The 24,840-nt window shown below is 36.9% G+C and overlaps 2 protein-coding genes across 2 annotated transcripts in view; both read right to left on the bottom strand.

Moving 5' to 3' along the window:
- The window catches only part of LOC135696519 (uncharacterized), a 26,316-nt gene extending 1,476 nt beyond the window's left edge, over positions 1–24,840 (bottom strand). Inside the window, exons 1-4 of the mRNA XM_065215929.2 lie at positions 24,683–24,840; positions 20,406–20,489; positions 19,986–20,098; positions 10,497–10,592 (exon numbers count right to left, since the gene is read on the bottom strand). Coding sequence (XP_065072001.2) covers positions 10,497–10,592; positions 19,986–20,098; positions 20,406–20,489; positions 24,683–24,727 — 338 coding nt within the window. The 5' untranslated portion in view covers positions 24,728–24,840. The remainder of the gene's footprint in view (positions 1–10,496; positions 10,593–19,985; positions 20,099–20,405; positions 20,490–24,682) is intronic.
- On the bottom strand, positions 14–4,619 carry LOC148958501 (uncharacterized). The gene has a single exon (XM_089112373.1). The coding sequence runs from the start codon at positions 4,430–4,432 to the stop codon at positions 2,366–2,368; it is 2,067 nt and encodes a 688-aa protein (XP_088968499.1). The 5' UTR covers positions 4,433–4,619; the 3' UTR covers positions 14–2,365.

Genomic DNA, 24,840 nt, shown 5'->3' with positions numbered 1-24,840 from the left:
AAATAGAAAAGGTTATTCTAAGAAAACAGTCTTCTTAACTGGCTGTGATTAGGTCACTAAATAAAGTGTATTTGACAATGTTTTTTAAAAGGTTATTACCCATAACCTTAATCAGACCAGTCAACTCTCCTGGTTATGCCAAAAACCCATGGTTTTGCTTGCTTTCTCCCAACCTCCAGATTTTTTTAAGATTTTCTCCCTGTTTCTTCTGTGTCTTTCAGAGGTATTCTTATCACAAAAATTATTGCAATGGTGTTCTTCATGACAACATTTTTGTTAGTATTTATGAATAAAAAAAATCTCGAAAAAAATCTTTATGAAGAAATTTCCTATTATATTATTTTTCGTTAACGGTTTGCACAAGATGACTATTTACAGGTATGTTGTTTATAGATTTAACCTAAAAATAGTTTTATTATTTTACCTTGATCGAACAAATTCTGGGAGTCTCACTGTTTTTTGGCCAAATCTCCCTGTTTTTATTAAGGGAAAATAAAAATTGCCAAGTTTTGAAAATTTTTAGCTGAAAGGTCTACACTAGCAACTTTACAGAAATCAAACACCTTTCTCAAGAAGGAGCCGCTAGATTCTAAGGAAAAGTCCTAAACTAATTAGAGTCAATATGGAACTGCCTAAAGTCACCTGACCTAATTAATGTACACTTAGGTTGAAAAAGTATTGCACCAGCTTAATGCTTAATGTTGAAAGCAAAGTAAATAGCATAGTAAAATGCCAAAAATGCTGTAAAAACATTGTAAAATCTGTATATATGCATTTATACTTTGTTGTTCATCGATGGAGAGAGAGTCACATATTTTGAAGAATGAGTTGCAAGAATTGCCGAAGATGCCAAGAGAGCTCATAGAAAGTTTAAACAAGGAGACACATTTGAACTGCCGCTGTAAACCAGATAAGATATGAGCATACTTGCTGTGTTTTCTTGTTGCATTTGTGTCAAGATTGGATTGGAAGCCAACAGTTAGCTCTAAGATGTAGAGGTTATTGTTGTTAGTCCTCAAGAGAAGATCAGGGCGAAGGTTTTCTCCAGTTATGATTGATGGTGAAAGAAAACCAGGTATATCAGCGTAGATGTTAGATTGATTGACAGCTTTAAGAGACATAGCTAGAAAGTTTAAGATAGAGTTATGTCGCCAGGTGTATCGGCCTTGTTCCAGATATGTTGTGCAGCCAGCAACAACGCGAAGGAGGGTTTCTGGCAGAAAACAGAAAAAGCAGTTAGAGGTCTGGCTCAAACTCCATTTTTTCAGGTTTTTCTGTGTGGCAAGGGTATTGTTCAGGTACCTTATGGTAAAATTGAAAATATTCTAAATAATAAATAATTTGTGGAAGATCATGGTTAAAAAGATGTATAAATAATAAAGATCCTTGGGGAGTTGGGATGTTTTGCAGACGATCTTTATGCTCATGCTGGACAGCCTTTAATGCTTCTTTGGTATTCCTATATATATCATACTGTATATTTGTGCTACTGCTGGTATTTTTCCATAGGAACGAATGTTATCGTTCGGTAAAGATTTCAAAACGTTGCGTAAAACAGTTTGACACTGTAGGAATTTGGTGGATGGTAAAGTTAGGCTGAGTCCAAACTGGTTTTTAGAAAAAATAATGATACTTAAGGTAGCATTTATAGGGAGGTCGAGCCATTGGCGGATGTATTTGGATACGAGATTGTCAAGATTCTCGACAACCCACATATTTGAAAAATCCGCTACAGTAAGGTTCCAGGAGATTTTAGAAAGAACAAAATTGTGATAAAGATGCAGCTTATTTTTTGAATGAAGAGGCTGGGAATCGATTTGTTTAAGCATGTTGGACAGTGATGAGAAAAGGTCAGATTTATGTTCTTGGTTTGTCATTTCAAAGTCAAAATGACGACCAAGGTACTTGAAAGAGTTTCCATTCGAGACAGATAGGATAGATTTGACGAGACAGATGGAATGGATTTGTTGTTAAAGCTTAGGCTGATACTGAAGAGAACGAGTGGAAAATTTCTTTGTTCCAAAAGTGGTGCATTTATCGACACGTATGATTATGTTAGTCCATGGGCACCAGCGAATGAAACAATTCAGTAGAAGTTGGTTTTCTTTCTCATTACTAGTGATAACGGCAGCATCGTCTGCGAATTGAAACCAATGGACTGGTTGAAACATACGGTCAGTCCTTTTCGTGAGCAAAATTACGCGTGTGCGGTAAATCGCACATGTGAACAAATTGGCGCGTGCGATCGCACTTGTTAGAAATTTTGGAAGTGCCAACCTGATAAAATTGGTAAAAGGAGCAAGAAAGGTAAAAGCCACTCGTATACGTGCAAGAGCAAAACTAGATTAAATCAATACATAACAGATTAAAGTTCCTCGTCAGAAATAATCGAGCTATTGTCAGAATCGTCATACTCTTCATCGTCAGAAAAAATGTCAGCGGTCTCAACAGAATCGTCATCATTTTCTTCCAACTGGATAATTCGCACTTTTTGTGGTGGTTCAGATGTTTTGGTTTTTCTTCTTTTCATCAAATAAATTTCGACAGCCCTCTCGAGAATTTCTTCTTTTTCTCTTGCTGACCAATTTTTGTCATTTCCGGCAATTTTAAGAATCGATTCCATTCTTTTATGTTTTATGGAAAGCCTTCTGTCAGAAAGCCTATTTGTGAGCATGCTAAATGCCCGCTCGACTGACGAATTTGATCCACTGACAGTAAACATAATTTCTGCGAGTAAACAGACATTTGGGTACTCTTTCCGTTTGTGTGTTAAAATGTGTTTCCATAAGTCAGCAGTTTCTGATTTTTTGAGCCATATTTTAACAAAGTTTCGCAGCATTTTCCACTCACTCAGAACCTTCGTCTTGTCGTAACCAGCAACGCTCAGCGTAGTCTTGAAATGACTTGCTAATCCTAGAATCATGGTGCTTACAAATTCCTTTTCTTCTGTCCAGGTTTTTGGATCAAACACACTTATTAGTGGATAAATCCCGTGTTCAAAATCCTGAAACCGTTTCTTCGAAATTTCACACAAATTGCCAATAACTTTGATCTTTTCTCTGCTGGCCTCCATCCTTGTGTGGTCACTTAAATGTTTCATGCCTTGAAATTCAAATCGAATTGTCTTGCGCTGATCAGCCTTTTTCAACGCTTCTCCAGCAATCAAAAAGTTTGATGCCAGAGAAAAACTGCCGTCACCTTCACATTTTGTCTGGAAGCGTGCCAATGAACTGTCAAGGAACTCATCTTCTGTGCCTGCACATTCCCGACAGTCTTGCAGTTCCAGCAAAGAAAGATCGATCGTGTTTTTGACATCAAAAGCGAGCAGACCTTCCTCTTCAAATATTTTAGATGCCGGTATCATCTTCTCCAATACGTCCAAGCATGCTGATGCAAGACAAAGCATTTGATAAGATTCAAATTTTGCCAATAGACCTTTGACTTTGCTTTTGATGCTGGAATACGAAGGATCGCCAAGGCAGTTTTCGTATGCTGTGATAAATGCAGGCCACATATCCAGCAATCTTTTGTAGGCTTTGCTTCGATGCCCAACAAATCTTGTTCCAGTGAGCTTTGACAACACATAATGTTCAATTCCTATCGCAGAGGCAGCAGCTTGGACAGCACTTCTGAGCTTTCCAGAGTTTTTCAAAATGTTAAAGTTTGCCTGGTAAAACTCGTCCACTTGCGCAAATTTGGTGTCTTTGAAGGCAGCTTTAACGGCAAGTTCTATCCTGTGGTTTGCGCAATGTATCTTTAACAGCCAATCTCTATCGTGACCAATGCGCGTCAGCAGTCCGGATATTCGCCCCATGTTTACATTGGCACCATCAGCTGTACAGGAAATCAATTTTGTCAAATAATCAGTCAAAGGAATGTCGCCTTTGGGTCCAAATATGCTGTCAATAGCCCTCTTGAGTGCTTCGGCATTGATTCCTCCCCATTCAGACATTTCTAGCAGAGATACAACAAAATAGACAGGAATTCCAAAGCGTTCGACTCTCACAAGCACCATTTCTTTGTCGGATTTCGTTTTCCTTGCTTGTGAACCATCTGAAAGAAGGGACATTGCATTCTTACTGGCAACGACGGCCGCAACTTTCTCGGTGACAGCTTTTGAAATGGCATCCAAGAATTCGCCTGTTGCTTTGCAATCATCCTTTCCTTCTATAAGCTTCACACCATTCATTCTTTGACACTTTAAAAGCAGCTTGAAAGTAGACAATGGAAGCTGTGGATTTAAAGCTAGTTCATATGCTGTGCGGATCATTCGGTTATATTCGAGTTGCTTTCTCGTGATAATATAGGCTTCTCGAGTTGCTTTCTCGTGTAGAATATCTGCCTGTGGCTGTGAAGGGCCAGCACCAAGAACACTGTCAGGGAATAGATTGGGCTCAGTTTTGGGTTTCCCCCTCTCAAGTTCAATTGCCATCTTATGACCAGCACTTTCATCCAGGTGCCTTGTTATCTACGAGCAGAAAGCAAATAAGTCTTGATGCTATATTTAGAATTAAATTGATTTGCAACGACGTTTCGGAAAATCAATTAAATAGACCTGTGTAGTTTGTACATACAAAGTTATAAATGAGCATCATATCTACTTCATAGATATCAATTAAACAACTAATTCTTAATGATAAAATAAAAAATCTTAATTACCTGATACTTGGTGACAACATTAGTTCCATCAATGAACGCTTTTGCTGATGCCTTTACACTTCCTTTCAATGTTGGATCGGCAAGGATAGTTTCTTTGTGCTTGGCACACAGCTTACACCAAATAAAATTAACAAACGTTTTGCCTTTTTCATCTACTGTTTTGTAACCAATTATCTCCGATTTGACGTACTTTTGAAAAGTAGAGAACTCAATTTTGTTGCCCTTAGCAGCCATCTTTTAAAAGTCGTCGTCACTCTCCAAAGTTACAAGAGCAAGTAAAAATTGTTTCCAACAGCCACTTGCTTCCAGGGAACAATTACGTTTTGACAGGAAATCAGTTATTACACTTAACATGCTAATGGCGACTTAGCTGAAAGACGAGCATTTCCGAACGCTAAGACAAAAGCCAAACATCACTTCCGAAAATTGGTAGAATCATATTGTTGTCAAAAGTGCTAATCAAGTAACAAGGAAAAAGTATAAACAATCATGAGACCATGGGAATTTGTTCTTAACAGAAAACTGCAAAATCACCTGTTTGCGCGTGTGATGAAAAGCACGCGCAATTTAACTTGCGCGTGTGCAGGCGTGTGCGGGTGCGATCGCACGCGCTAAACGAAAAGGGCTGTACGGTCGTTCTGATCATGTAGGGAAAACATATCTGTTTGTATTTTTCAGCGTTTATGTACTGTATAAAAGTATTGAAACATAGATTAAATGGTAGGGGACTGAGGCAGTCGTCTTGAAGCACACCACGACGGACTGGAAAAGCAGAGTATTATAGTGGCTTGTGATCACAGAGGTTTTAAAATCGGTGTAAAGGCTAGAGATAAGAAGTTGTATGTTGTCAGGGATATGATGATAAGACAGTATAGTGGGTATCCAGTTATGATGTACTTCGCCAAAGGCATTTTTGACATCAAGAAGAGTGACAATCAGCGAGCGCTGTTTTGTACGTGCTTTGTCGATAATGTGAGCCATCATTGAAGTATTTTCAAGGGTGCCAGAGATGTTAGACGTGAAGCCTTTTTGAATTTGATGTTCAATATAGCCATTTATTATAAGAAAATCAAACATGAAGTCACGCAAGCAAGAAGTAAATATTTTTAGTGTTACTGACTCAAGTGTTATGGGCCTGAAATTAGATGGATCTTTGGCGCTATCCTTTTTGTGGATTACGATAGTGCATGCCTTTTTCCATTCAGTTGGAATATTTCCGGAAAGCCATATAACACGGAAAATTTCAGTAAGTTTACTACCTAGAAAAGGACAATGTTTGGAGACAATGATAGAGATCTTATCCAAGGGGCAAAAAAAGCAGAAGACTTCATCCGGCGAATTATTGTTGTAATTTATTTGTTGTGATGATAATAATGGAAACTTTTCATTTTCAATTTCAGTTAAAACTACAATTACAAATCTCACTATTACAAGGTAATTTGTAACTGGCTAGCCTGTTTTTACAAAATAAGACTATTACAATCGTAGTAAAGAGAAAAGAAAGAAAAAACGTTAAAAGGGGAGTAGCTCTGGGTTAGTCCATGTTTTGTTCCTACAGCAAAAAATGTAATAGGTGGTACGAATGGATATCGTAGAAAGCTTAGAAATGAGATATCGTTTGTGTTGATCATCGATGGAAAGAGAGTCACACATTTCAAGGAATGAGCTGCATGAGTCGCCGAAGATGCCAAGAGAGCTGATGGAGAGATTTACAAATATCACAGATTTGAACCTTGGTCTTAGATCTGAGACAAGGCGAGCATATTTTGAACGTTTCCTTTCTGCATTGCAGTTAAGGTTAGTTTCAAATCCTATCGTTAGTTCCAAAACATAAAGAATGTTTTCCTTTGTACGCAGAAGTAGATCTGGGCGCAGATTGTCTCCAGTTATGATGGATGGTGAGGAGAAGCCAGGTATATCGGCAAAAAGAGAGGATCCCTCTATTGCTTTCAAGGAGGTTGCAAGAAAATTTAGAGCAGAATTATGACGCCAGGTATAACGACCTTGTTCGAGATAAACTTTGCAGCCTGCAACGACATGGAGTAAAGTTTCGGGAAGAAGGCAGAATTCGCAATCAGATGATTGGCTTAGGTTCCAAAGGCTTAGATTTTTGCGCGTAGGGAGAGTATTGTTCAGGTACTTGATGGTGAAGTTGAAGATGTTCGTGGGTAGGTTGCTCTGCACAACAGACCAAAGACCATTGAGCTTTTTAAGAGAGTGGTCCAACAGAAATGAAATAATAGCACCCTGGGATAGTAATTGGTATGCCAAGCGCTCTCTACTGTCTGATTTTACTGCTTTCAGTACATCTTTGGTGTTACGGTAAATGTCGTATTGCAGATTCATCCCACTACTGGTGTTTTTCCAAAAAGCTTGAATGTTTGTGTTAGGAGAAGTTCGGAGGGCATTGCGTGAAACAGTTTGGCATTGAGTGAATTTGACAGAAGGTAGCTGAAGATCGAGACCAAATTGATTTTTAGAAAGAACTATACTATTTAAAGTAGCACTTATGGGAAGATCAAGCCACTGGCGAATGTATTTAGAGACAAGATTATCGAGGTTCTCAATGACCCAGGTCTTCGATAGGTCTGCAACAGTGAAGTGCCAAGAAACTTTGGACAATACATATCTGTGGTACAATAGAAGTTTATTTTTGGGATGCAGAGGCAAGTCATCAATTTCTTTCAGAAGGCTGGGAAACATTGATAGCAGTTTTTCTTTATGACTGCCATTGGTCATTTCGAAGTCAAAGAAGCGGCCAAGGTATTTGAAAGATTCTCCATTTTTAACAACAGGCACGCTTTGGTTGTTCACGAAAAGCTTTGGCTGGAACTGAAGAGATCTTGTTGAGTATTTCTTAATGCCAAAGGTGACACATTTATCAACCCTTATTACAAAGTTTGCCCACTGACACCATCTTGTAAAGCAGTTTAACAGGAGTTGGTTCTCCTTTTCACCACTAGTAACAACCGCAGCATCATCAGCAAATTGGAACCAATGCACTGGCTGGAACATGCGATCGTTTTCGTCGTGGGGAGAGAAGCCAAGCTGTTTATATTTTTCTGCTTTTATGTATTGAATATACGTATTGAAGCATAGATTAAAGATAAGAGGGCTGAGGCAGTCACCTTGAAGAACACCACGACAAACGGGAATGGCAGGGGTTTGGAATGTATCTGTGAGGATAGAGGTCTTGAAGCCCGAATATAAGCTGGAGACCAGAGCCTGAATATGAGATGGTATATGATGGTACGAAAGAATAGTGGGAATCAAATTATGGTGGACCTCGCCGAAAGCATTTTTGAGATCAAGCAGGGTAACAACCAAAGAGCGCTGTTTTGTGCGAGCTTTATTTATCATATGACCCATAAGTGCCGTGTGTTCTAAAGTACCTGATATCTTGGGAGTGAAGCCTTTTTGAATTTGGCTTTCAATGAAACCATTTTGTTTCAGAAAGTTGAAAACAGAGTTACGTAGGCAGGAGGTGAAGATTTTCAAGGGAACAGATTTTAAGGTTATTGGTCTGAAGTTAGAAGGATCATCTGTATTGTCTTTTTTGTGGATCAATATCGTTGATGCTTTTTTCCATTCGGATGGAACACTGCCAGATACCCAAATGCTATGAATAATTTTGGTGAGGAAAGATCGTAGGTAAGGGCAACGTTTGAAACAAATGATGGATATCTTATCAAGGGGACAGGGAGAAGTGGAGGATTTCATGCGACGTATAATAGAAGTTATCACTTGATATGATGGAGGTTGTGTGTCAAATGGATAGGATGGTTCATCGAAAGAAGGTATCCAAGAAGGAATAGTGAATCGTTAATTTGGATAAAGGGCAGAAAAAGCATTACTAAAGTACTCGGTGCACCGTGTAGCAGAAAATGATGGCAGAAGTGATGACTTACTTTGAAAAAAGCGTTTGACGTAACTCCAAAAATTTTTAGCGATGTAATTTATCATGATCAATTGTGTCAGAAGTATTTGTTTGTAGAATGTTTGTCTTGAGCTTCTTTCGAATAAGTCCAGATACGTATTTAATTTCAAGAATGGGGGCTTTAGAATATTTAAGAGCCTTTAATTGTTTTTTCAAGCTTTTAATTGAGTGGTCCTTGTATTTTGTAGACAGGTCTTTGTTGCAGTTTTCTATCACACCACATGTGTCCCTAAAATAATCATAAATCGAATCCATCATCAACCTGGTAACGTTATCAACTGATGACTCATTTATGGACACATCTACAAGTGCAGATTGAAAATACGAGTTGGCGAGTAACCATTCATTGTCAGAACTAGGTAGGCGAATTCCTGACTTTATTTCAAAATATTCCTCAAGAGGCACATCAGGGTTGTCATTGGTATCCAGATCATCATCAGTCACAATTTCATGCAGTTGCTCTTCGCCAAGCCCTTTCAAAACCTTACAATTTCTCTGATGAATGCGGAGGCCTTTGATCCCTCTGCAGGACCTGCCACAGCAGCACTTAACACGTTGTTGACTGTTCAAAACAACAGAATTTGATCTGGTGTTAATCAATGGAATGTTAATTGCTCCATCGGGTCCAGTATCTTTGCTGTGAATCTGTCGTTTACAGCGCCATTGATGTCGGCCTAACGTAACAAAGTCTCTTCCACAAAACGAACAAATGGTAAATAGAATGAGAATTGAGATAATATAAGATCGAACCATGTCTTTCCAAAGTCCTTTAACCGTTATTGATCGATTGACTGAAACAATTTATAGAAACGAATAAATCCAGGCTTGATAAACGAAGTTAAACCGGAGCCGTGTACAGCAGCGTCCGCACGCGACCGCTCTACGACTATAATAATCAAATAATAATAATAATGATAATAATAATAATGATAATGATCAATTAAAATTTGAATTACTTTCTTGAAGTTGAAAGGTGTCAAACTGTCCTGAAAATCCATTAAACAAAACACTGACAACGCTTTTATTCACAAAAGTTGGAAAAACAACTTTAGTTTTTTTGGAAAATTTTGATACCTTGAATTCATCTTTGTTTTAAGATTTTGCAACATTAATATCATATTCGTCGCATCTCGCATTCTTTTCTATATATCGAATCTCGCCTTCTCTTTGCTCGGCTCGTTTCTTTTCTAGCCACTTGATAACGAGTACATGCTCGAAACGTCGTGTTTTTAATAATCAAACTATTATATTTTCATTCTGGCACTAAATTTATTTGCTAACTATATTTATTTGCTAACTATATTTATTTGCTAACTATATGTTTTGACAATAGTTAATATCCTTAAAATTGTGGAAAGGACCAAGAACTTATGCAATTAATATCTTCATACCTTGATAAAGTATATATTATTTTCCAACTATAAAAAATCTCAAAACTTTTACAAAATGTGCCAAAGCTTTTCAAATTTCAACTAGTTAGACACTCTTGATGAAAGTTTGGTTATGCCAGGGACTCAAACTACAGACCCTTGGGTCTGCGGTTAGCAACTTTAACAACTGAGCTATCTTTGCACCTTGAGCTATACGTTTTAAACACCAGTGCATTGCAATTCAGTTCTGTCTTATCACTAGTTTAAATTCTTTAGATTTAAGTCGCTGATATCTCACTAAACTATGAAGCTTTGCTACTTACTAAGATGAAAAGCAAGCCATAACAACTAACATTGACTTTCAAAACACATGACAATTTTCCTTTTATTTAATGACTCACAACGTGTCATTTCACAAATTAGGAACTCGACATGAAGCTTTACTTGGGACACATCTCCAAGTGATGGTAATGGATATGATTGTAAAGGATTTCCTTTAAAGAAAAGGACATAAACAATGAGAAACATACTTCCTTAAAAATCTTTGCAATCCTTTCATTCTGTTTTGTATGAACTCAACTTCAAATCTCCCAATTAGTTTCTTTGGTGGCAGAGATGGAGTCTTCCTAAAGAATGAAAGAGTTAAAACCAGTTGCAAACACTGAATATCTGAAGAATATCAATGACTTACACAATTATTCACAAAAACTATCTAAAAAAAGAAACCATATATGATTACAAACACTAAACATAACAGAAATCATTTATCCCTGCTACAAAATATAACTTCTACAAACAAAAGTTGAGGAAATATTTGAATATCAGCAGTTGATTGGAGCCCCTTAAAATACACACAAAAAATTTTGTCATGTGCATAGCACTTGGCACCCTACTAGCATTGAATTTTTATGAACAATGCTGCAAGATTTAGTCATAACAAATAGATTGATGTTAACTAAATAGTATGAACTCTAACAGACAAATAAACTTGTACAAATATATGCATACACTTGCTCCTTTAAAACCAAAAGGTCAGGCAATGCCCTTCAGATAGCTTAAAATGCATTTCAGAATATTTAAAAAAATTTAGAGACAGACATTTCAGATAATAACCTTAAATTGTTTTTCTGAATACATCTTCCAGTCATTTCATGCAATTGTTTGAAACATTTTACTATTTCTAGGCACACTCTTGCTATGTTTGATTAATTCTGTTCTCATAATTGAATTCATTACTTTATGAGGCAGCCTAGACCTTGACGCCTGGGTAAAATTTGCCCCCCTTGCCCCCTTTCAGCAACCCTGGTTTAGGCTACATATCCTTTGACAATTTGATCTGAAAAAGGGCAAGAAAAGGCAAATGAGTGGAACAAAACACACTAGTAGATATCCAATGTAGTTTCCAACTGTTCTTAGTCAATTTAATCAATATATGAAATATGAAGCCACTGCGTTCTCTGAGGACATCTCAATTCAAACCCAAACAAAATTAAAAGGCTTTTCTCAATTTTACTTGGGACCCCTGAATTGTGGAGTGACACATCATGCTTGAAGACAATTGGAACCATCGCATACAATATTTGCACACCTAGAAATAGCCACGGAGACAGATTTGATGAGTTAAATCATTTAACAACACACTGATATTTGAGAATGCATTGTTTCTGTTTGGACGCAAAACATTTGACACATTTTTATTGGGGAAAAAGCAAATTTTTGCAAACGGAAACTTTACAAAGTGTGAAATAGTGCCCCTTGAATTTCTTAGGAGCTCCTTTGATGAAGAACCTTCATTTTGCTTAGTGCAAGGCATGTATGTCTGGGCATGTATGTCAGGCCTGGCCGTTTGTCTTTTTATAGGTGAGCTGTGAATCGCTCCCCTCATTTGCTGAGGCGAGCTAAATCAGTAACACATAGAATGTACTTTAAAGACAATCAACAGATGACTTAATAAGCCCCTTTAGTATCTATCAGTTGCCTTTAAACAGTCTTGAAGTCAAGGAGTATGCTGTTTTACTTCTTTCAATTTGTATTTGCTTTAACCGTGACTTTGGCACCCCTTTTAATTGAAGTATTTAAAAGAGCAGGCTCTTTCAGTTTTATGTAAAACTGGCACAACACAAATTAAAATGGCTTTAAAAAACAAATTTTGGAACAAACTTAATTATACATCTAGCACTCTTCAGAGAATAAAACATCAGAACATAGATGGAAAACTCTACGCTAAAATACCCAGTTTTGGATCGAAATAGGCCATCAGAAAACGCGAGGACATGACTGTTGAGGTTTTCCAATAAGTGCCGCTTTCCTATTGGAAATGTTACCAACGGAGTCCTAAGGTGAAAACTAACTTACTTATGTCTACTCAAAAGCAGTCGGCCATGTTTATATAGTAGATAGATTCACAAACTGCTAGATGGAACGATGATCAGGCTTTGCCAATAATGCGAAACATGTCGCCGTTATAGTTTTTCACCCAATCTGGGTTTTTCAGTAAATGCTGCTGGATAGTGGAATTCCATGTTTTGGTTGTCGTTTTTGATTCGCAAAACAGAGTACCTTGTTCTCTTTGAGGGATAGTTTTGTTTCTATTCCTAGAAGGGACCTGCTGTCTTATTATATCCCCAATCTACAATTCCTACCAATTTCTTCGACATTCCTTCCAAAAATATTCCTGTTTTCTTAAGATTGAAAGGTTCTAATCACTACAAACGTACCTTTCGGTTAAATATCCTTTTCCAAATAGATCGAAGTTTATGCCTATCATAGCAAAAACCGCCCAACAAGCAAAAAGTTAATTGCAAAAAAATGCAATGACGGGAGAAATCGCTGTTACAAAAATAAACCAATTAACCCTTGTACGTTTTCAGGGTTCTCTGCATAGAAAAAAGGCAAATGAATGGAAATTTTAGGGGAGCGATTCTCCCTTCATGTTCTGTTTAGGAGAGCAATTCATAGCTCGCCTCAGGTTGCGAGGGGAGCGTGGAGGCGAGCGCGAGCTATCGATAATAGTAAGCCGATAATAGTAAGCCGAAATAGAAAGTTGATACGGTGAGTTTAGGCCCATCAGCTTGATTCGTGAAATCGTGGCAAAAACTGATGGTTTATTCACAAGAAACGCTCCCTTGTGTTTAAAATCAATTTTTTTACTCGTGCATACTTGATTGTAAAGAAAAGCTATGTACAAATCTAACATTAATTGCATATGAAAGGCGTGAATGTTGACATATAATTTATTCGTCCCTGCTCTGTTTGGCCTAAGCCTTGCTACAATTTGAATATATAGTAAACTTTATCGTGAATATCGACATTGTCTTTAATAATGCCCATTTAATAGTATTTTTTCCAAGATGCTGCTACTGAAAAAATATGGGGCTAGTGCCCCCTTGAAGCATGCATACATTAGACGGGGAAGATATTCTACCCCATGTTAAAAGGGACAGCCCCTCCATCAAACTTTATGACACCTCTGAAAAAAGTTATCAAAGTCTCTAGAATCAAGGTGGAATTTTTGCATCCTTTCTTTTCAACTAAGAGACAAAGTAGGCAAAGTATTTAGATGTGTATATAAACTGTATACTTTTCAAGTTTAGGCATCTTCTATATCAATAAATGATCCAAATCCCCCTATTAATTTTTTTAAATTGAGGAAATTTTTGTCTGAAAACATTTTATCTTGAATATTCTGTACTGATATTTACAAGTATAAACATAAAATATTGCTAATTTTGTTTTGCTTAAGAGGTAATATTGTTCAGAATGTCTGCTTTTCAATTTGGATGTTCTTGACATTGACAATTATTGTTCTTGGTTTTTCAAACACTCTCTATTGATGCTGAGCTGAGCATTTTCTTTTTCAAATAATACATCTTCTGAAAACTCTTACTCAATAAACTTAAACAAGACAACAATGGATGAGATGTTTCTTGTATAGTGTAAATTTGATATGACGATGTCATCATCATTAATAATATGTAAACACTACAACTGTCTTAGGGTTCACATTACTTTGATAGATGGAAAGAATACATTATTTTTGTTTCTTAAAATTTTTATATGGTTTAAACAATTGACAATCATGAAAAAATTTTCTTATTTGTTTTGTACAATTGTGGGGTCATAATGTTTACTGTATAATACCATGAGATTGTACTTTTTTGCTAGAATAAGCCTGACATGATCTCTGACTTAGCCCTCATTCACTAAGGGGTTTATTGCACAGCTCTTACACAATAGACATTTGTGTTCAGATTTTTTTGCATAAAAATGAGAAATAATAATTGAGAAAAAACAATAAAATCAGAGCTGTTTTTCTCAAAATGCATGTATTTATTGTCAGATTTATCAGACATATAAAGATTTTATGTAATATAAACTTTCAATGCTTTTCTTATTAATGCTTTCAGGTATGTGGCAGACCTTTTTCAGACCTTTTTTCAGACCTTTTTTCAGACCTTTTTTCAGACCTTTGGGAGATCTTTGGTAAACCTTCTAACCAGTTCAGAGACTACAATGTTAGTTTAATTTTGTGGTTCTTAACTTTCATTAGCAAGACCTATTAAAAAAACATATCAATAATATTCCTTATGGATATGATAAGAATAAATGCATATGAATATAAAATGCACAAAATCAACTGTGTTAGCCACATCAGGGGTAGGTAGTACCTAGGCATTTCCCTGTTTGGCAAACAAATAACAGATTTACAACTGGGAGTGAAGAGGTTTACAACTGATATTTCATACAAAGTCTCAATATAAAAAGATTAGTTACTTATTGGAGTGGAGACCATCCTACTGTAGGCATGGGGGCTGCAAATTTTTTATTTGGCACAAGGACCTTTGGAAGCTGTTCTGACTTTCTGGAGACAAGATGTTTCAGTAACAGATGTCTATAAATTGCAATTTTCCCTCAAATTTCAAGGGAACGGGGGGGGGGGTGGCTCTTTGGGTGAGATCAGATACCAGGATTCCGCATAGAAAATTTCCTATTAACGCAATTCTGCAAGGAAATTTTCGTTTTACCGCAATACCGAGCTTTCAAATTGAAAACTACCAAATATATCGTAGTCTGAGTTTAGATTCAGGCAAGTGAATTTCGATTAATTCTAAAGATCAAATTTTATGTAAAACTGTTTTATGCACGATACAAGCATGCATAATATTGCCCCTAAATTGGAAAATTCGCAATATGTACACATCTCTTCAAATCACCATATATGAAACTCGACCCTTTTTTATCAAACTATCTAGCATTAGCATGTATTAATGGCGAATTGTATCTTGCAATTGCCCAATCAGAGACCCCTTACTGAAAGGTTTTATGTAAAGGTACAACTAGAATATCAACGACAAAGTTGGGTAGCAAAGGAGGGGACATATAAACTTCTTTGACAAAGAATTACATTCTTCTTTCTGATATCAAAGAGTCTGAGTAAAATGGGATTATTTTTCAACGTTAAAGTTGAAAACATTATCTCGCTATTGCTTACAAAGAATCAACGGAGATAAAGCTGGACACCTTCGCGCCTATAAATAGGCAACTGAAAACTCATCATAATGAAACTTCTTTTCGCTACGAGAAATTCCATACAATGGTGTATTTTGGTACAGGTCAATTCAAATACAAATTGGATGAGATTTGATTTTTTCCAGAACAACAAGACTAATGTTTGTTGATTGTCTTTAAAAGAAATCACAGTAATCATTTAACATAGCCCTCGTTGAATTTTATCAATTTTTCTTCATTTCAGAATTGAAGACAGATACTCCACTTTTTTCCCTTTAGAAAGAATCGGAGTATTAGCAATAAATCGAAGTTTAACCAAAAACGGAATACAAAAATGGAAACACAAAAACAAATTAATATTCAAGTCCAAAGTTTCAATTTAAAAATCTATCAAAACCTTGAAATAGCTTTCCGCCCTTGAATATTCATTTGAAGAGAAAAGTTGTATAAGTCACAGAATGTCGCCTCGTGTCGCAAGTAAATCGAGGAGGCATGATTAAGGAGATATATTTATCTATTAAAATTTAAGAAATAACTTCTTTTTGTTCATATACATAATAATGAAATGTTTTTATTCGACTCATAAAATGCCTTTTTGTAACTACAGAGACAAAAATTCAGCATTCAATGATTATTCAAATTTCATTAGATTTCATTTTCACATTAGTTCATAGAGAGGCTCATCTATGCTTGGGACTAAATATGCTAGTGCGGCTCTGTTATTAACCAGTGTAAGGAGTTAATACAATAATGCTAATATATAATCATATGGTAATTTACTTTATAGTTGTTCTTGTACAACCCAGGTTAAGACTTGAAAAAAACCCACCTTTTCTCCTTTTTTTAACAAAAAAGGCCTTGGAGAATGATGGATCAGAAACTTAAATTAATTTGTTTAAAGTACATGACATGATTAAAGTATATGACAAGAGAGTGTTATGGAACTGGTTGGGACAGAATGAAACAATTTCCACACCTTTTTGCAGTCAAAAAGCGCCTTTTTAACCCCAGAAAGTAACTATTTTACAAGTAGGATGCCCTCAAGACTAATTTTTTTGGTTACACAGAATAAAGTATAATAATTTCCTAAAATATTACCCTTTCCCAGAATTATCTCATCAGAATTCGGCGAAATACAAAATCAATTACACCGAGATGTCCCACCCACTCTTTCTCTGTCTCTGCCATTGGGAACTTTGCAGTGGAATGTATACCCAGGCTAAATTTTGTGTGCACCTTGAATCACATTATAAGACCATACGTCTGCTTACGGTAGCCAAGACCTAGATAGTGGATAGCATGGTCTCACATGAATATGAAACAATATATTGGTTTTACCTATTGATTTCGTTTGACATAACAAATACAGTGGAATCCCGATATAACGATTTCTGAAGGGAACCAGAAAATAGTTTGTTATATCGGAAGTTCGTTAAACCAGGGGTTCATTGTATCAGGATTCCACTGTATGCTATGTTCATGTGTCAATAGTCCTACCTTTTCAGCTGTAATTTCCTCTCTTTATAAGATCTAAATAAAGTGTTCTACGTTTCCCTTAAATTTTTGCCATACAGTTATGAATAAACGTTACTTTGTTTCCATTCAATTTCCACGATATTTTCTACAATTCTTAATGTCGAAATTGCAAACTACAATTCTTAAGAATTTGATGGTAATTTCACTGAAGCAATAGTTATACCATTACAAATTTGAAGAAAGTCAAACATATTTTATTGATCCTATCAATAAGACATTTTGATGAATAATTTAACCAGAGCGATATTTCAATTATTGACCTCTTCCATAGATGTTTTGGATAGGGCAATCAGTTTTTAGGTAAATGTCCCCCTATTGTTTTATAGTGTTCTATAGAGGGGACACTTTTGCATAGTGTCGTTTTGCTATGCGTTTCGGTCCCCCCCCCGGACACTTTCACATACAGTTGTGTTATGCAAAAGTGTCCCCCTATTGTTTTGTAGAGGGGACACTTTTGCATAGTGTCGTTTTGCTATGCGTTTCGGTCCCCCCGGACACTTTCGCATACAGTTTTGTTATGCAAAAGTGTCCCCCTATTGTTTTACAGAGGGGACACTTTTGCATAGTGTCGTTTTGCTATGCGTTTCGGTCCCCCCGGACACTTTTGCATACAGTTTTGTTATGCAAAAGTGTCCCCCTATTGTTTTATAGAGGGGACACTTTTGCATAGTGTCGTTTTGCTATGCGTTTCGGTCCCCCCGGACACTTTCGCATGGGGGGACCGAAACGCATATTACACCGGCCAACAGCAAGGTAATATTTCCGAAAAAGTCTGATATTGATACCAGGGCGTTACTCAATACAAAACTTAACCTCGCTTTATAATAACTGAGCTTATGGCAAAAAGATCATTTGGATTTTCAAGGAGCCAAAGCATGGAATAGACTTGACTTTTTAATGAAATTAGTCCCTATGGTTCAGTCAGTCAAAATTAAATTAAAAGCTTTTAACTGAGAACATTCCAGGAAATCTAACATTTTATTAATCATGTTTAGTGACTTTTTATTTTAACAAATTATTGTGGAAAGGTTTTTAATAGTTAATAGGTTTACTTTGTTTCTTTGCTGGGACAATCGGAGAGCAATTTAATTATTTAACTGAATTATATCCCAGGGTGAATATGTTTTAACTTCAAGTCAATCATTAAATCAAGTAAAAACAAAAGTACTATTAATACAAAAGAACTCCTCAGAGTTTAAATGTGAAAATGGAAGTTTATTAATAGGTTTCTTTTTTAACCAATAGGAGGTCTCTAATCTGTCACCAGTAAAAGAGAGGAAAAAAGCTCTTCTCATTCTAAACAAGCCAGGGTTCTAGTGGTCTCTCAAGCCCAGGAAAAGTGGGAGGGACAAAAGAGGGTCCAGAAGCATGCCTTTTTGGGCCGCACCACCCTTTTCCCACCAGAAGCATTTTCTTCCTCTTGTCTCAGGAAACACCCCTTTCTTCCAAGAACTGTCATTTAATTGATTGCTGGCAATGAAAACAATTGCCTGAAACTTAATTTTAGAGTTTTGAAATTAGAAGTTTTACTTGTGTAAAAATCATGAAAAGACCTATAATCAAGTGCTACTTGTAAAAACTTTCACAAGTTTGTTGCTATTTAATACAATGATCTGCTCAAGGTATAAATAGTTCACAAAAGTTTTTGCGGGGATACAAAGTTCTAATCGATAAACCAATTTTTAGCTGTTTAATATTATGGACTATAATATCACCTTCCTCCATTTGATAGCAATTTGTTTTCCAAGAGTTGATAAGTTAGTCTCTTGCTGCTTATCAAAAAGAGGTTCTATAGCATTGTAGACAACATTAAGAAACAAAGGACTGACAAGGTGATAATTGTAATGGAAAAATAATGTTATGGCTTCACACCAAAGTCAGCTTCTGAAGATCTATATAACATAAATACCCCCCCCCCCTCCTCCCAAAGTTTTCTCATTGGATTTGCAAGAATCCCAAGGTCCAACTTTCTGAATTTGCAAGAATCCCAAGGTCCAATTCTAGGTATGAGAAAAATGATCTGCCAACTAGGGGTTGATTTACCACATGCCTATCAAAATTTTTATCGCCAGTTCTGGGTGGGTGTAAAAACAAGATAGTATCCTATCCCAGGACTTTTGAGCTGCAGTACAATTGTTGGTGGACCTGAAATAGGGCATATGCAGTTACCTCAGACATGCCTTAGATAATGATTTTGTAAAGATTATTCGACAGTGCCTGGCTCAAAACAATGGCTACCAAAATCAGATGAAACTACAATGACCTGACTAAAGGCTGGAATACACTAGGCATTTAATTGCCACATTTAGTTGACTTGCAATAAAATGCCTAGTGTATTCGCAGAGGTTGCCTAATTATTGCAATACATTTTCAAATTATCAATATTCCAGAGTTTTCGTTTTAAAAGTTGAACATGTTCAACTTTTGGGCAATAAAATGCCTGGAAGTCCTTTTGTCTTTCCTAATCCTTCTTGATTGCTATAGTTCAGAGAGTCGCCAAGAGCATTGGAAGGACAGTTTCCAATAGTTCCTTGTCAATTTGTGAACGGCACAAAAACATGGCATGCAAATCGTTGTTATTTAGGGTGAATTTATCAATGCTAACTTTGTTTCTAAAATTAACCCACTTCTATCGATACCTATTCTTATGCATTTGCCCCTTCCTTTACAATTAGAAAAGCGATTACATCTTCTGCACCTTTCAAGCAGCCTTCATCCTAATTAAATGTGTATGCAGAGCGGAGAAAGTGTTTTTAAAATTTTTTTGCCTCAGAAGGGATAAAAGAGAGGCAGCATACATTTCACAGCCAGAACATTACAAGTAAGGGACAATGAAACAAAAATGAATCATCGATTAAAGGCACCTTAATTGGATTAACTAGTGTATTCCCGCAAATGATCACCTGCACCTGCAGTAGATTTTGCATCAAGAAAGTCATTATACTTATGAAATAGACCATGACAGCAACTTTTACCTTATACTTGAGAATCCTTCGTTATTTTCACTTAACCAGTTTCGTAGCCAAACAAAATCAGAATATCTTCTTCTTACAGATGACCTTCCAATAGTGAATGCCTTGCTGTTACTCTGAAATGAACAATAAAAAAATACAGTTTGATAAGTATAAATAAAGAAGATAGCATATGAGCAAAGCAACAATTAAGGGTTGCTCCTTAAAATTTGAAGTTGCTTCTGCAAATATACTGTTTTCATTGCATAATTCATAGAATCTAGCAGACAAGCTCATTCAGAGTCTTTTCTTTCGGGCATGATCATTAAATTTATCTGAACATGAGCCATCTTAAAAATTGCAAGGACTCCTATAGATAAAAAGCTGTTGGCTTGAAGATTGCTCACAGGTCCATTGCTATGATATTTTTCCTTCCATGCTTACCTTCAGGCAGATTTCAAAATCAGTATATCTTTTTCCATTTTTCTTCTGTTGTATGATTGGGTTTCGAATTTCAACAACTGTTACCTAAAAAAGGAACAATATTTTAAGGTGCACAGTGTCAAGTTACACAAACTAGGATTAATGTCTCTGTTAGATATGCTTCATTCAAAATGATAATCATTAAGACTAAAAGATTTCTTGATTCAGATGTTTAATTATATCCAAATGTGCATACTGCATTTAATTAAACAAAGTAAAACAAAGGAAATACCCAAGGAGCTGGAATGGGACTAACTATGGGTGGAACTGTTTAGACATTTAGGGATTTCTGAATGATTAAAGGCCAAACATAATTGATAGGTTAACTGAAGGGACTAAATGGAGGATAGCTTTTGGCAAAATGACCTGGACAGTTGTGCTCCGTAAGGCTTTGGGCATGTAAGTGCATAGATTCTATTTTAATAAAAATTACTGTTTACTGGTCTGTCATAAAATGCTTTATGCCATATAACAGGCCTTTTTTGTTGCAAGCGATCACTCACGATCACAGCACTAAAGCAAATCCAAAAATCCAATCATTTGAGCATTTGATTGCTCCTGGAAAACAGAAAATTGTGAGGAATAAATAACTCATCAATTAACACATTAGACAATACAAAGTCCGTCTATCCATGGTGAATGTTTAGGACTACTAAAGGTACTTAGTATTTCAACTACAATAGCACATGGAACATTGCAGGGCAGTTAATAACATAGACAACCGAGTGCAGTATTTGTGATTGGGCTTCTTCTTCTTCTTCTCCTTTTTCGGCTTTCAGCTTTTGCCGAGTCGGGCACACAATTCTTACCAACCCTTTCTGTTTTGTGCTTCTGCTTTCAGTTCCAGTGTATCCCACTCTCATCATTTTCTCTAGCTTTCCTCATCAGCAAGTCTATTGCGAGGCCAAACAACAAAGGTGATATCATGCAACCTTGCCATACTCCTGTTTCAACTTCAAATTTTTCTGTAAAGCCATCTTCTGTCTTCACCCAACAGCATGAGTTTTCGTAGAGTGACTTTAGGATAGAGATGTAGCACTGAGGAATCCCGTACCACGCTGCAATTTTCCATAAATATTCTGGATCTACACTGTCAAATGCTTTCTCAAAATCAATAAAGTTAAAATGCACGTGTTGTTGGTATTCTATAGTTTTTCTACATTTCTCCTTAGGGCAAAAATTTGATCTGTGCATGATCTACCTGGTCGAAAGCCAGCTTGCTCTTCTCTCATTTTGTCATCAATGGCATTTTTTAAACGGTTCAGAAGGATGAGCACAAAGACTTTTCCAGGGACTGATAGCAAAGTCACACCTAGCCAGTTGTTAGGGTCAGTTAAGTCACCTTTTTTGGTAGTTTTACAATAATCACGTTACATCAGGTAATTCTTTTGTGTCCATGATTTTGTTACAGATTCACAAAATCCATTGGGAAACTTCATCTCCTCCTTCCTTTAAGACTTCCGCTGAGATTAAGTCAATGCCAGGTGCTTTGTTATTTTTCATCATTTTGATAGCTTTTTGTACTTCATCAATGTTAAAACTCTCGGTTGTTATATCTAGCTCATCTGTTGGTTCATCTATTTTTGCAACGGTTGTTGGTGCTGATAGATTTAGTACTATTTGGAAGTGTTCTTTCTATCTTTCGTTTTGCCGTTTCTCGTCAGTGATTAGTTTGCCTTCCTTGTCTTTTACTGGTAAAGCGACTCTTTTCGAGGACTTGCCCGAAATCAGTTTCACTTTTTTGAACAGTTCTCTCATGTTTCCTCTGTCAGCACATTCTTGTGCTTCCTTTGCAAGATTTTCGTACCATTCGTTTTTATCTTTCTTTTCACTTGCTTTGACATGTTTCGCTTTCTCTTTGTACTTTCCAGTTGCTCTTCTGGTCTTTCTCGTTTGTTCCATTTCTTTTTTTAGTTCATTTCTCTCTTGAATGAGGCTCCATGTCTGGTCGCTTATCCAATCTTTCTTGGTATTTTTTCTGTCATTTTTGAGTTGTTTCTTGCCGCAATCTTGAATACTATTGCGGAACTTTTGCCAAAGGTCTTCAGTATTGTCACTCTCAGACAGTGCATCGAAGCGATTGCGCAGTTCTAACTTGAACGCTTTGTTTACTTTCTCGCCTCTTAAACTAAGATGGTTGAATCTTTTCTCTGTTTTCTGCTCTGCGTTTGACTTTTTCAGTCTTACTCTCCATCAGGCTATAACCAAGTAATGGTCTGAGTTGATGTCAGCTGATCTTGAGACTTTTATGTCCAGTATACAACTTCTCTGGTTGCTGTTTATTGCTAAATGGTCAATCTGCAATTTATACAGCCTGCTGGGATGTGTACTTGTGAATGTTGGCATGTTGGAAACTTGTACTGCCAATAAATAGGTTGTTGATTTCACAGAACTGGACAAAGCGCTTGCCTTTGTTGTTCAAACGGCCCATGTCATGGCGACCCATACCTTTTTCACGCAGTTCGTTGTTGTTGCCAAGTTGTGCATTCATGTCTCCAGTGAGTATTTTGGTATCATGTTCTGGCAACCTAGACCACACATCTTGCAGAGTGTTGTAGAACTCGTCTTTCTCTGTGCCTTTGGAAGTTTCTGTTGGCGCAAAGCATACGACTACGGTTGCTTTGTCATGTTTGGTTTTGAAACATGCTCGAAGAAATCTTTCGTTTATTGGTTCCCATTCGGTTAAACATTTTTCTGCTTTTAAACTCAGCATTAGTCCAACACCTTGGCGGTGGGTGTCATCTTTCCTACCAGATAAAAGAAGCGTTTTTCCAGAGGCGCGTAGTTTGCTGCTGCCTGGTAGATGGGTTTCTGTTACCCCCAGCAAGTCTAGTCGTTTTTCATTAAACACTTCCGCTAGCTGCACCACTCGCGATGGTTCAGAAAGGGTACGAGCGTTCCAATAGCCAAGCCTGGTTTCTCCTTTTGCTGAGATGAAGTTTTTTCCAGTAGTAGGTACATTACCATCAGCCCCGGTCACCCAGCTGCTGGCACCGTCCACAGGCGCATTCTCTTCATGATCGTCCTGCTGGAGCAGCGAATCGCGCGGTCCTTGTCGCAGGCGTCAACCGATCTGCATTGAGTTTTTGGATTGGACTTTCATGTGTGTTTAGAGGTGAAATACTTGACAGGGTACCACTATTCCTTGTGCAAGGGTGTTTTTTTGGAACACCATCCCTAGCTAGCTGGCCATTGGCTCACAGAGGAGCTCCTCCGCCCTTTGATAGCTTTTGTTTTTGGCCCTACTGGGGTGCTAGTAGCCCTCCTCACCGGGTGGAAGACAAAATATTAAAATTCTCCAGTCAACTTGGGCCCACAAAATAAATATATATGGTTATACAGCTCTGACGTAGAAAAACTGCCATGTCTATGTTGAAGATCTCCAGGGTGACTTCAAAAGTCATCTATCATTTCATTGAGACATTTAGCTCAGTGGAATGATTGTTGATTTAGATTATTATAAATACTTCTGATTGTTGGCATAACCATAGCAGAAGTAATTTTAGCCTGTCAGCCATGACCCAGTGAAAAAATAGATATGTTTTTTGGTATCGCTCAACATGCCATCGAAACATTTCCTTACTAGCATGCCAATATTTCTTTTGTGTTTCTCTATAGTATGTTTTAGTGACCTTTTCTAGTATGTTATATATGGATCTGTAAAAAGTGAAACAGATCACTTAGTCAAATCTGAAACAGAAAAAAAAACAGCCAAGTGGCTTCAAAAGTCACCAATCATTTTATCAAGTCATTTGGCTAAGTGAAATGATTGTTGTTTTTGATGCCAGAAAAGCGTCAGCTTCAGCCGGGACTTTGTTTCGGTGCATGGGACAGCAATCCCTAAGGGTTTTCAATGCAACTTTCTAAACTGTAATGCAAATATGACTAGTTTTTATTTCTATCTCTAATATTTTCATCATTTTGTGTCTTCGTCTTTATTGGTAATGCTGTTAAGATTGAATTTCGAAAGTGGTGTTGAAGATGAAACCAACATGTCACGTCACATGATAGACACGAAGGAACGCCATTCAGCTAACTTTACAAATTTCGCCTGAGTCTTATCTTCGAAATTAAACTGATCACTTGCATATAAACAATTTACCTAAATTTACATATTATGATTTTGTGCGTGTGTTCAGGCCGGGTTTACAGTCGTCATCGTCCGATGGGCCTAAATGGTAGGTAAAGGAAAAAAGCACAGAACTTTCATTAGAATTGACTTGAATGAAACTACTTACCTCTCTCGTAGTTGCTGGACTTGACCAAGAGTATGAATTTTGCATTTTGTAATTTCTCAATGTTACGAGTTTATTTGACGCGATTCATCGATTTATCCAAAAATTTTCTTCCGATTCAACTTAACGTCTCAATTCAACTCAGCCGCAAACTTGGGTAC

This window comes from Rhopilema esculentum, chromosome 14, assembly GCF_057945365.1.
Source record: "Rhopilema esculentum isolate cy_ngs chromosome 14, ASM5794536v1, whole genome shotgun sequence".
Taxonomy (NCBI): domain Eukaryota; kingdom Metazoa; phylum Cnidaria; class Scyphozoa; order Rhizostomeae; family Rhizostomatidae; genus Rhopilema; species Rhopilema esculentum.
The sequence above is the reverse complement of the archived record's forward strand: the minus strand, read 5'-3'. Positions and strand labels throughout refer to the sequence as shown.

Coding starts and splice junctions, on each gene's coding strand:
- LOC148958501 (XM_089112373.1), bottom strand. CDS start 4,432: ATGGCAATTGAACTTGAGAGGGGGAAACCCAAAACTGAGCCCAATCTA.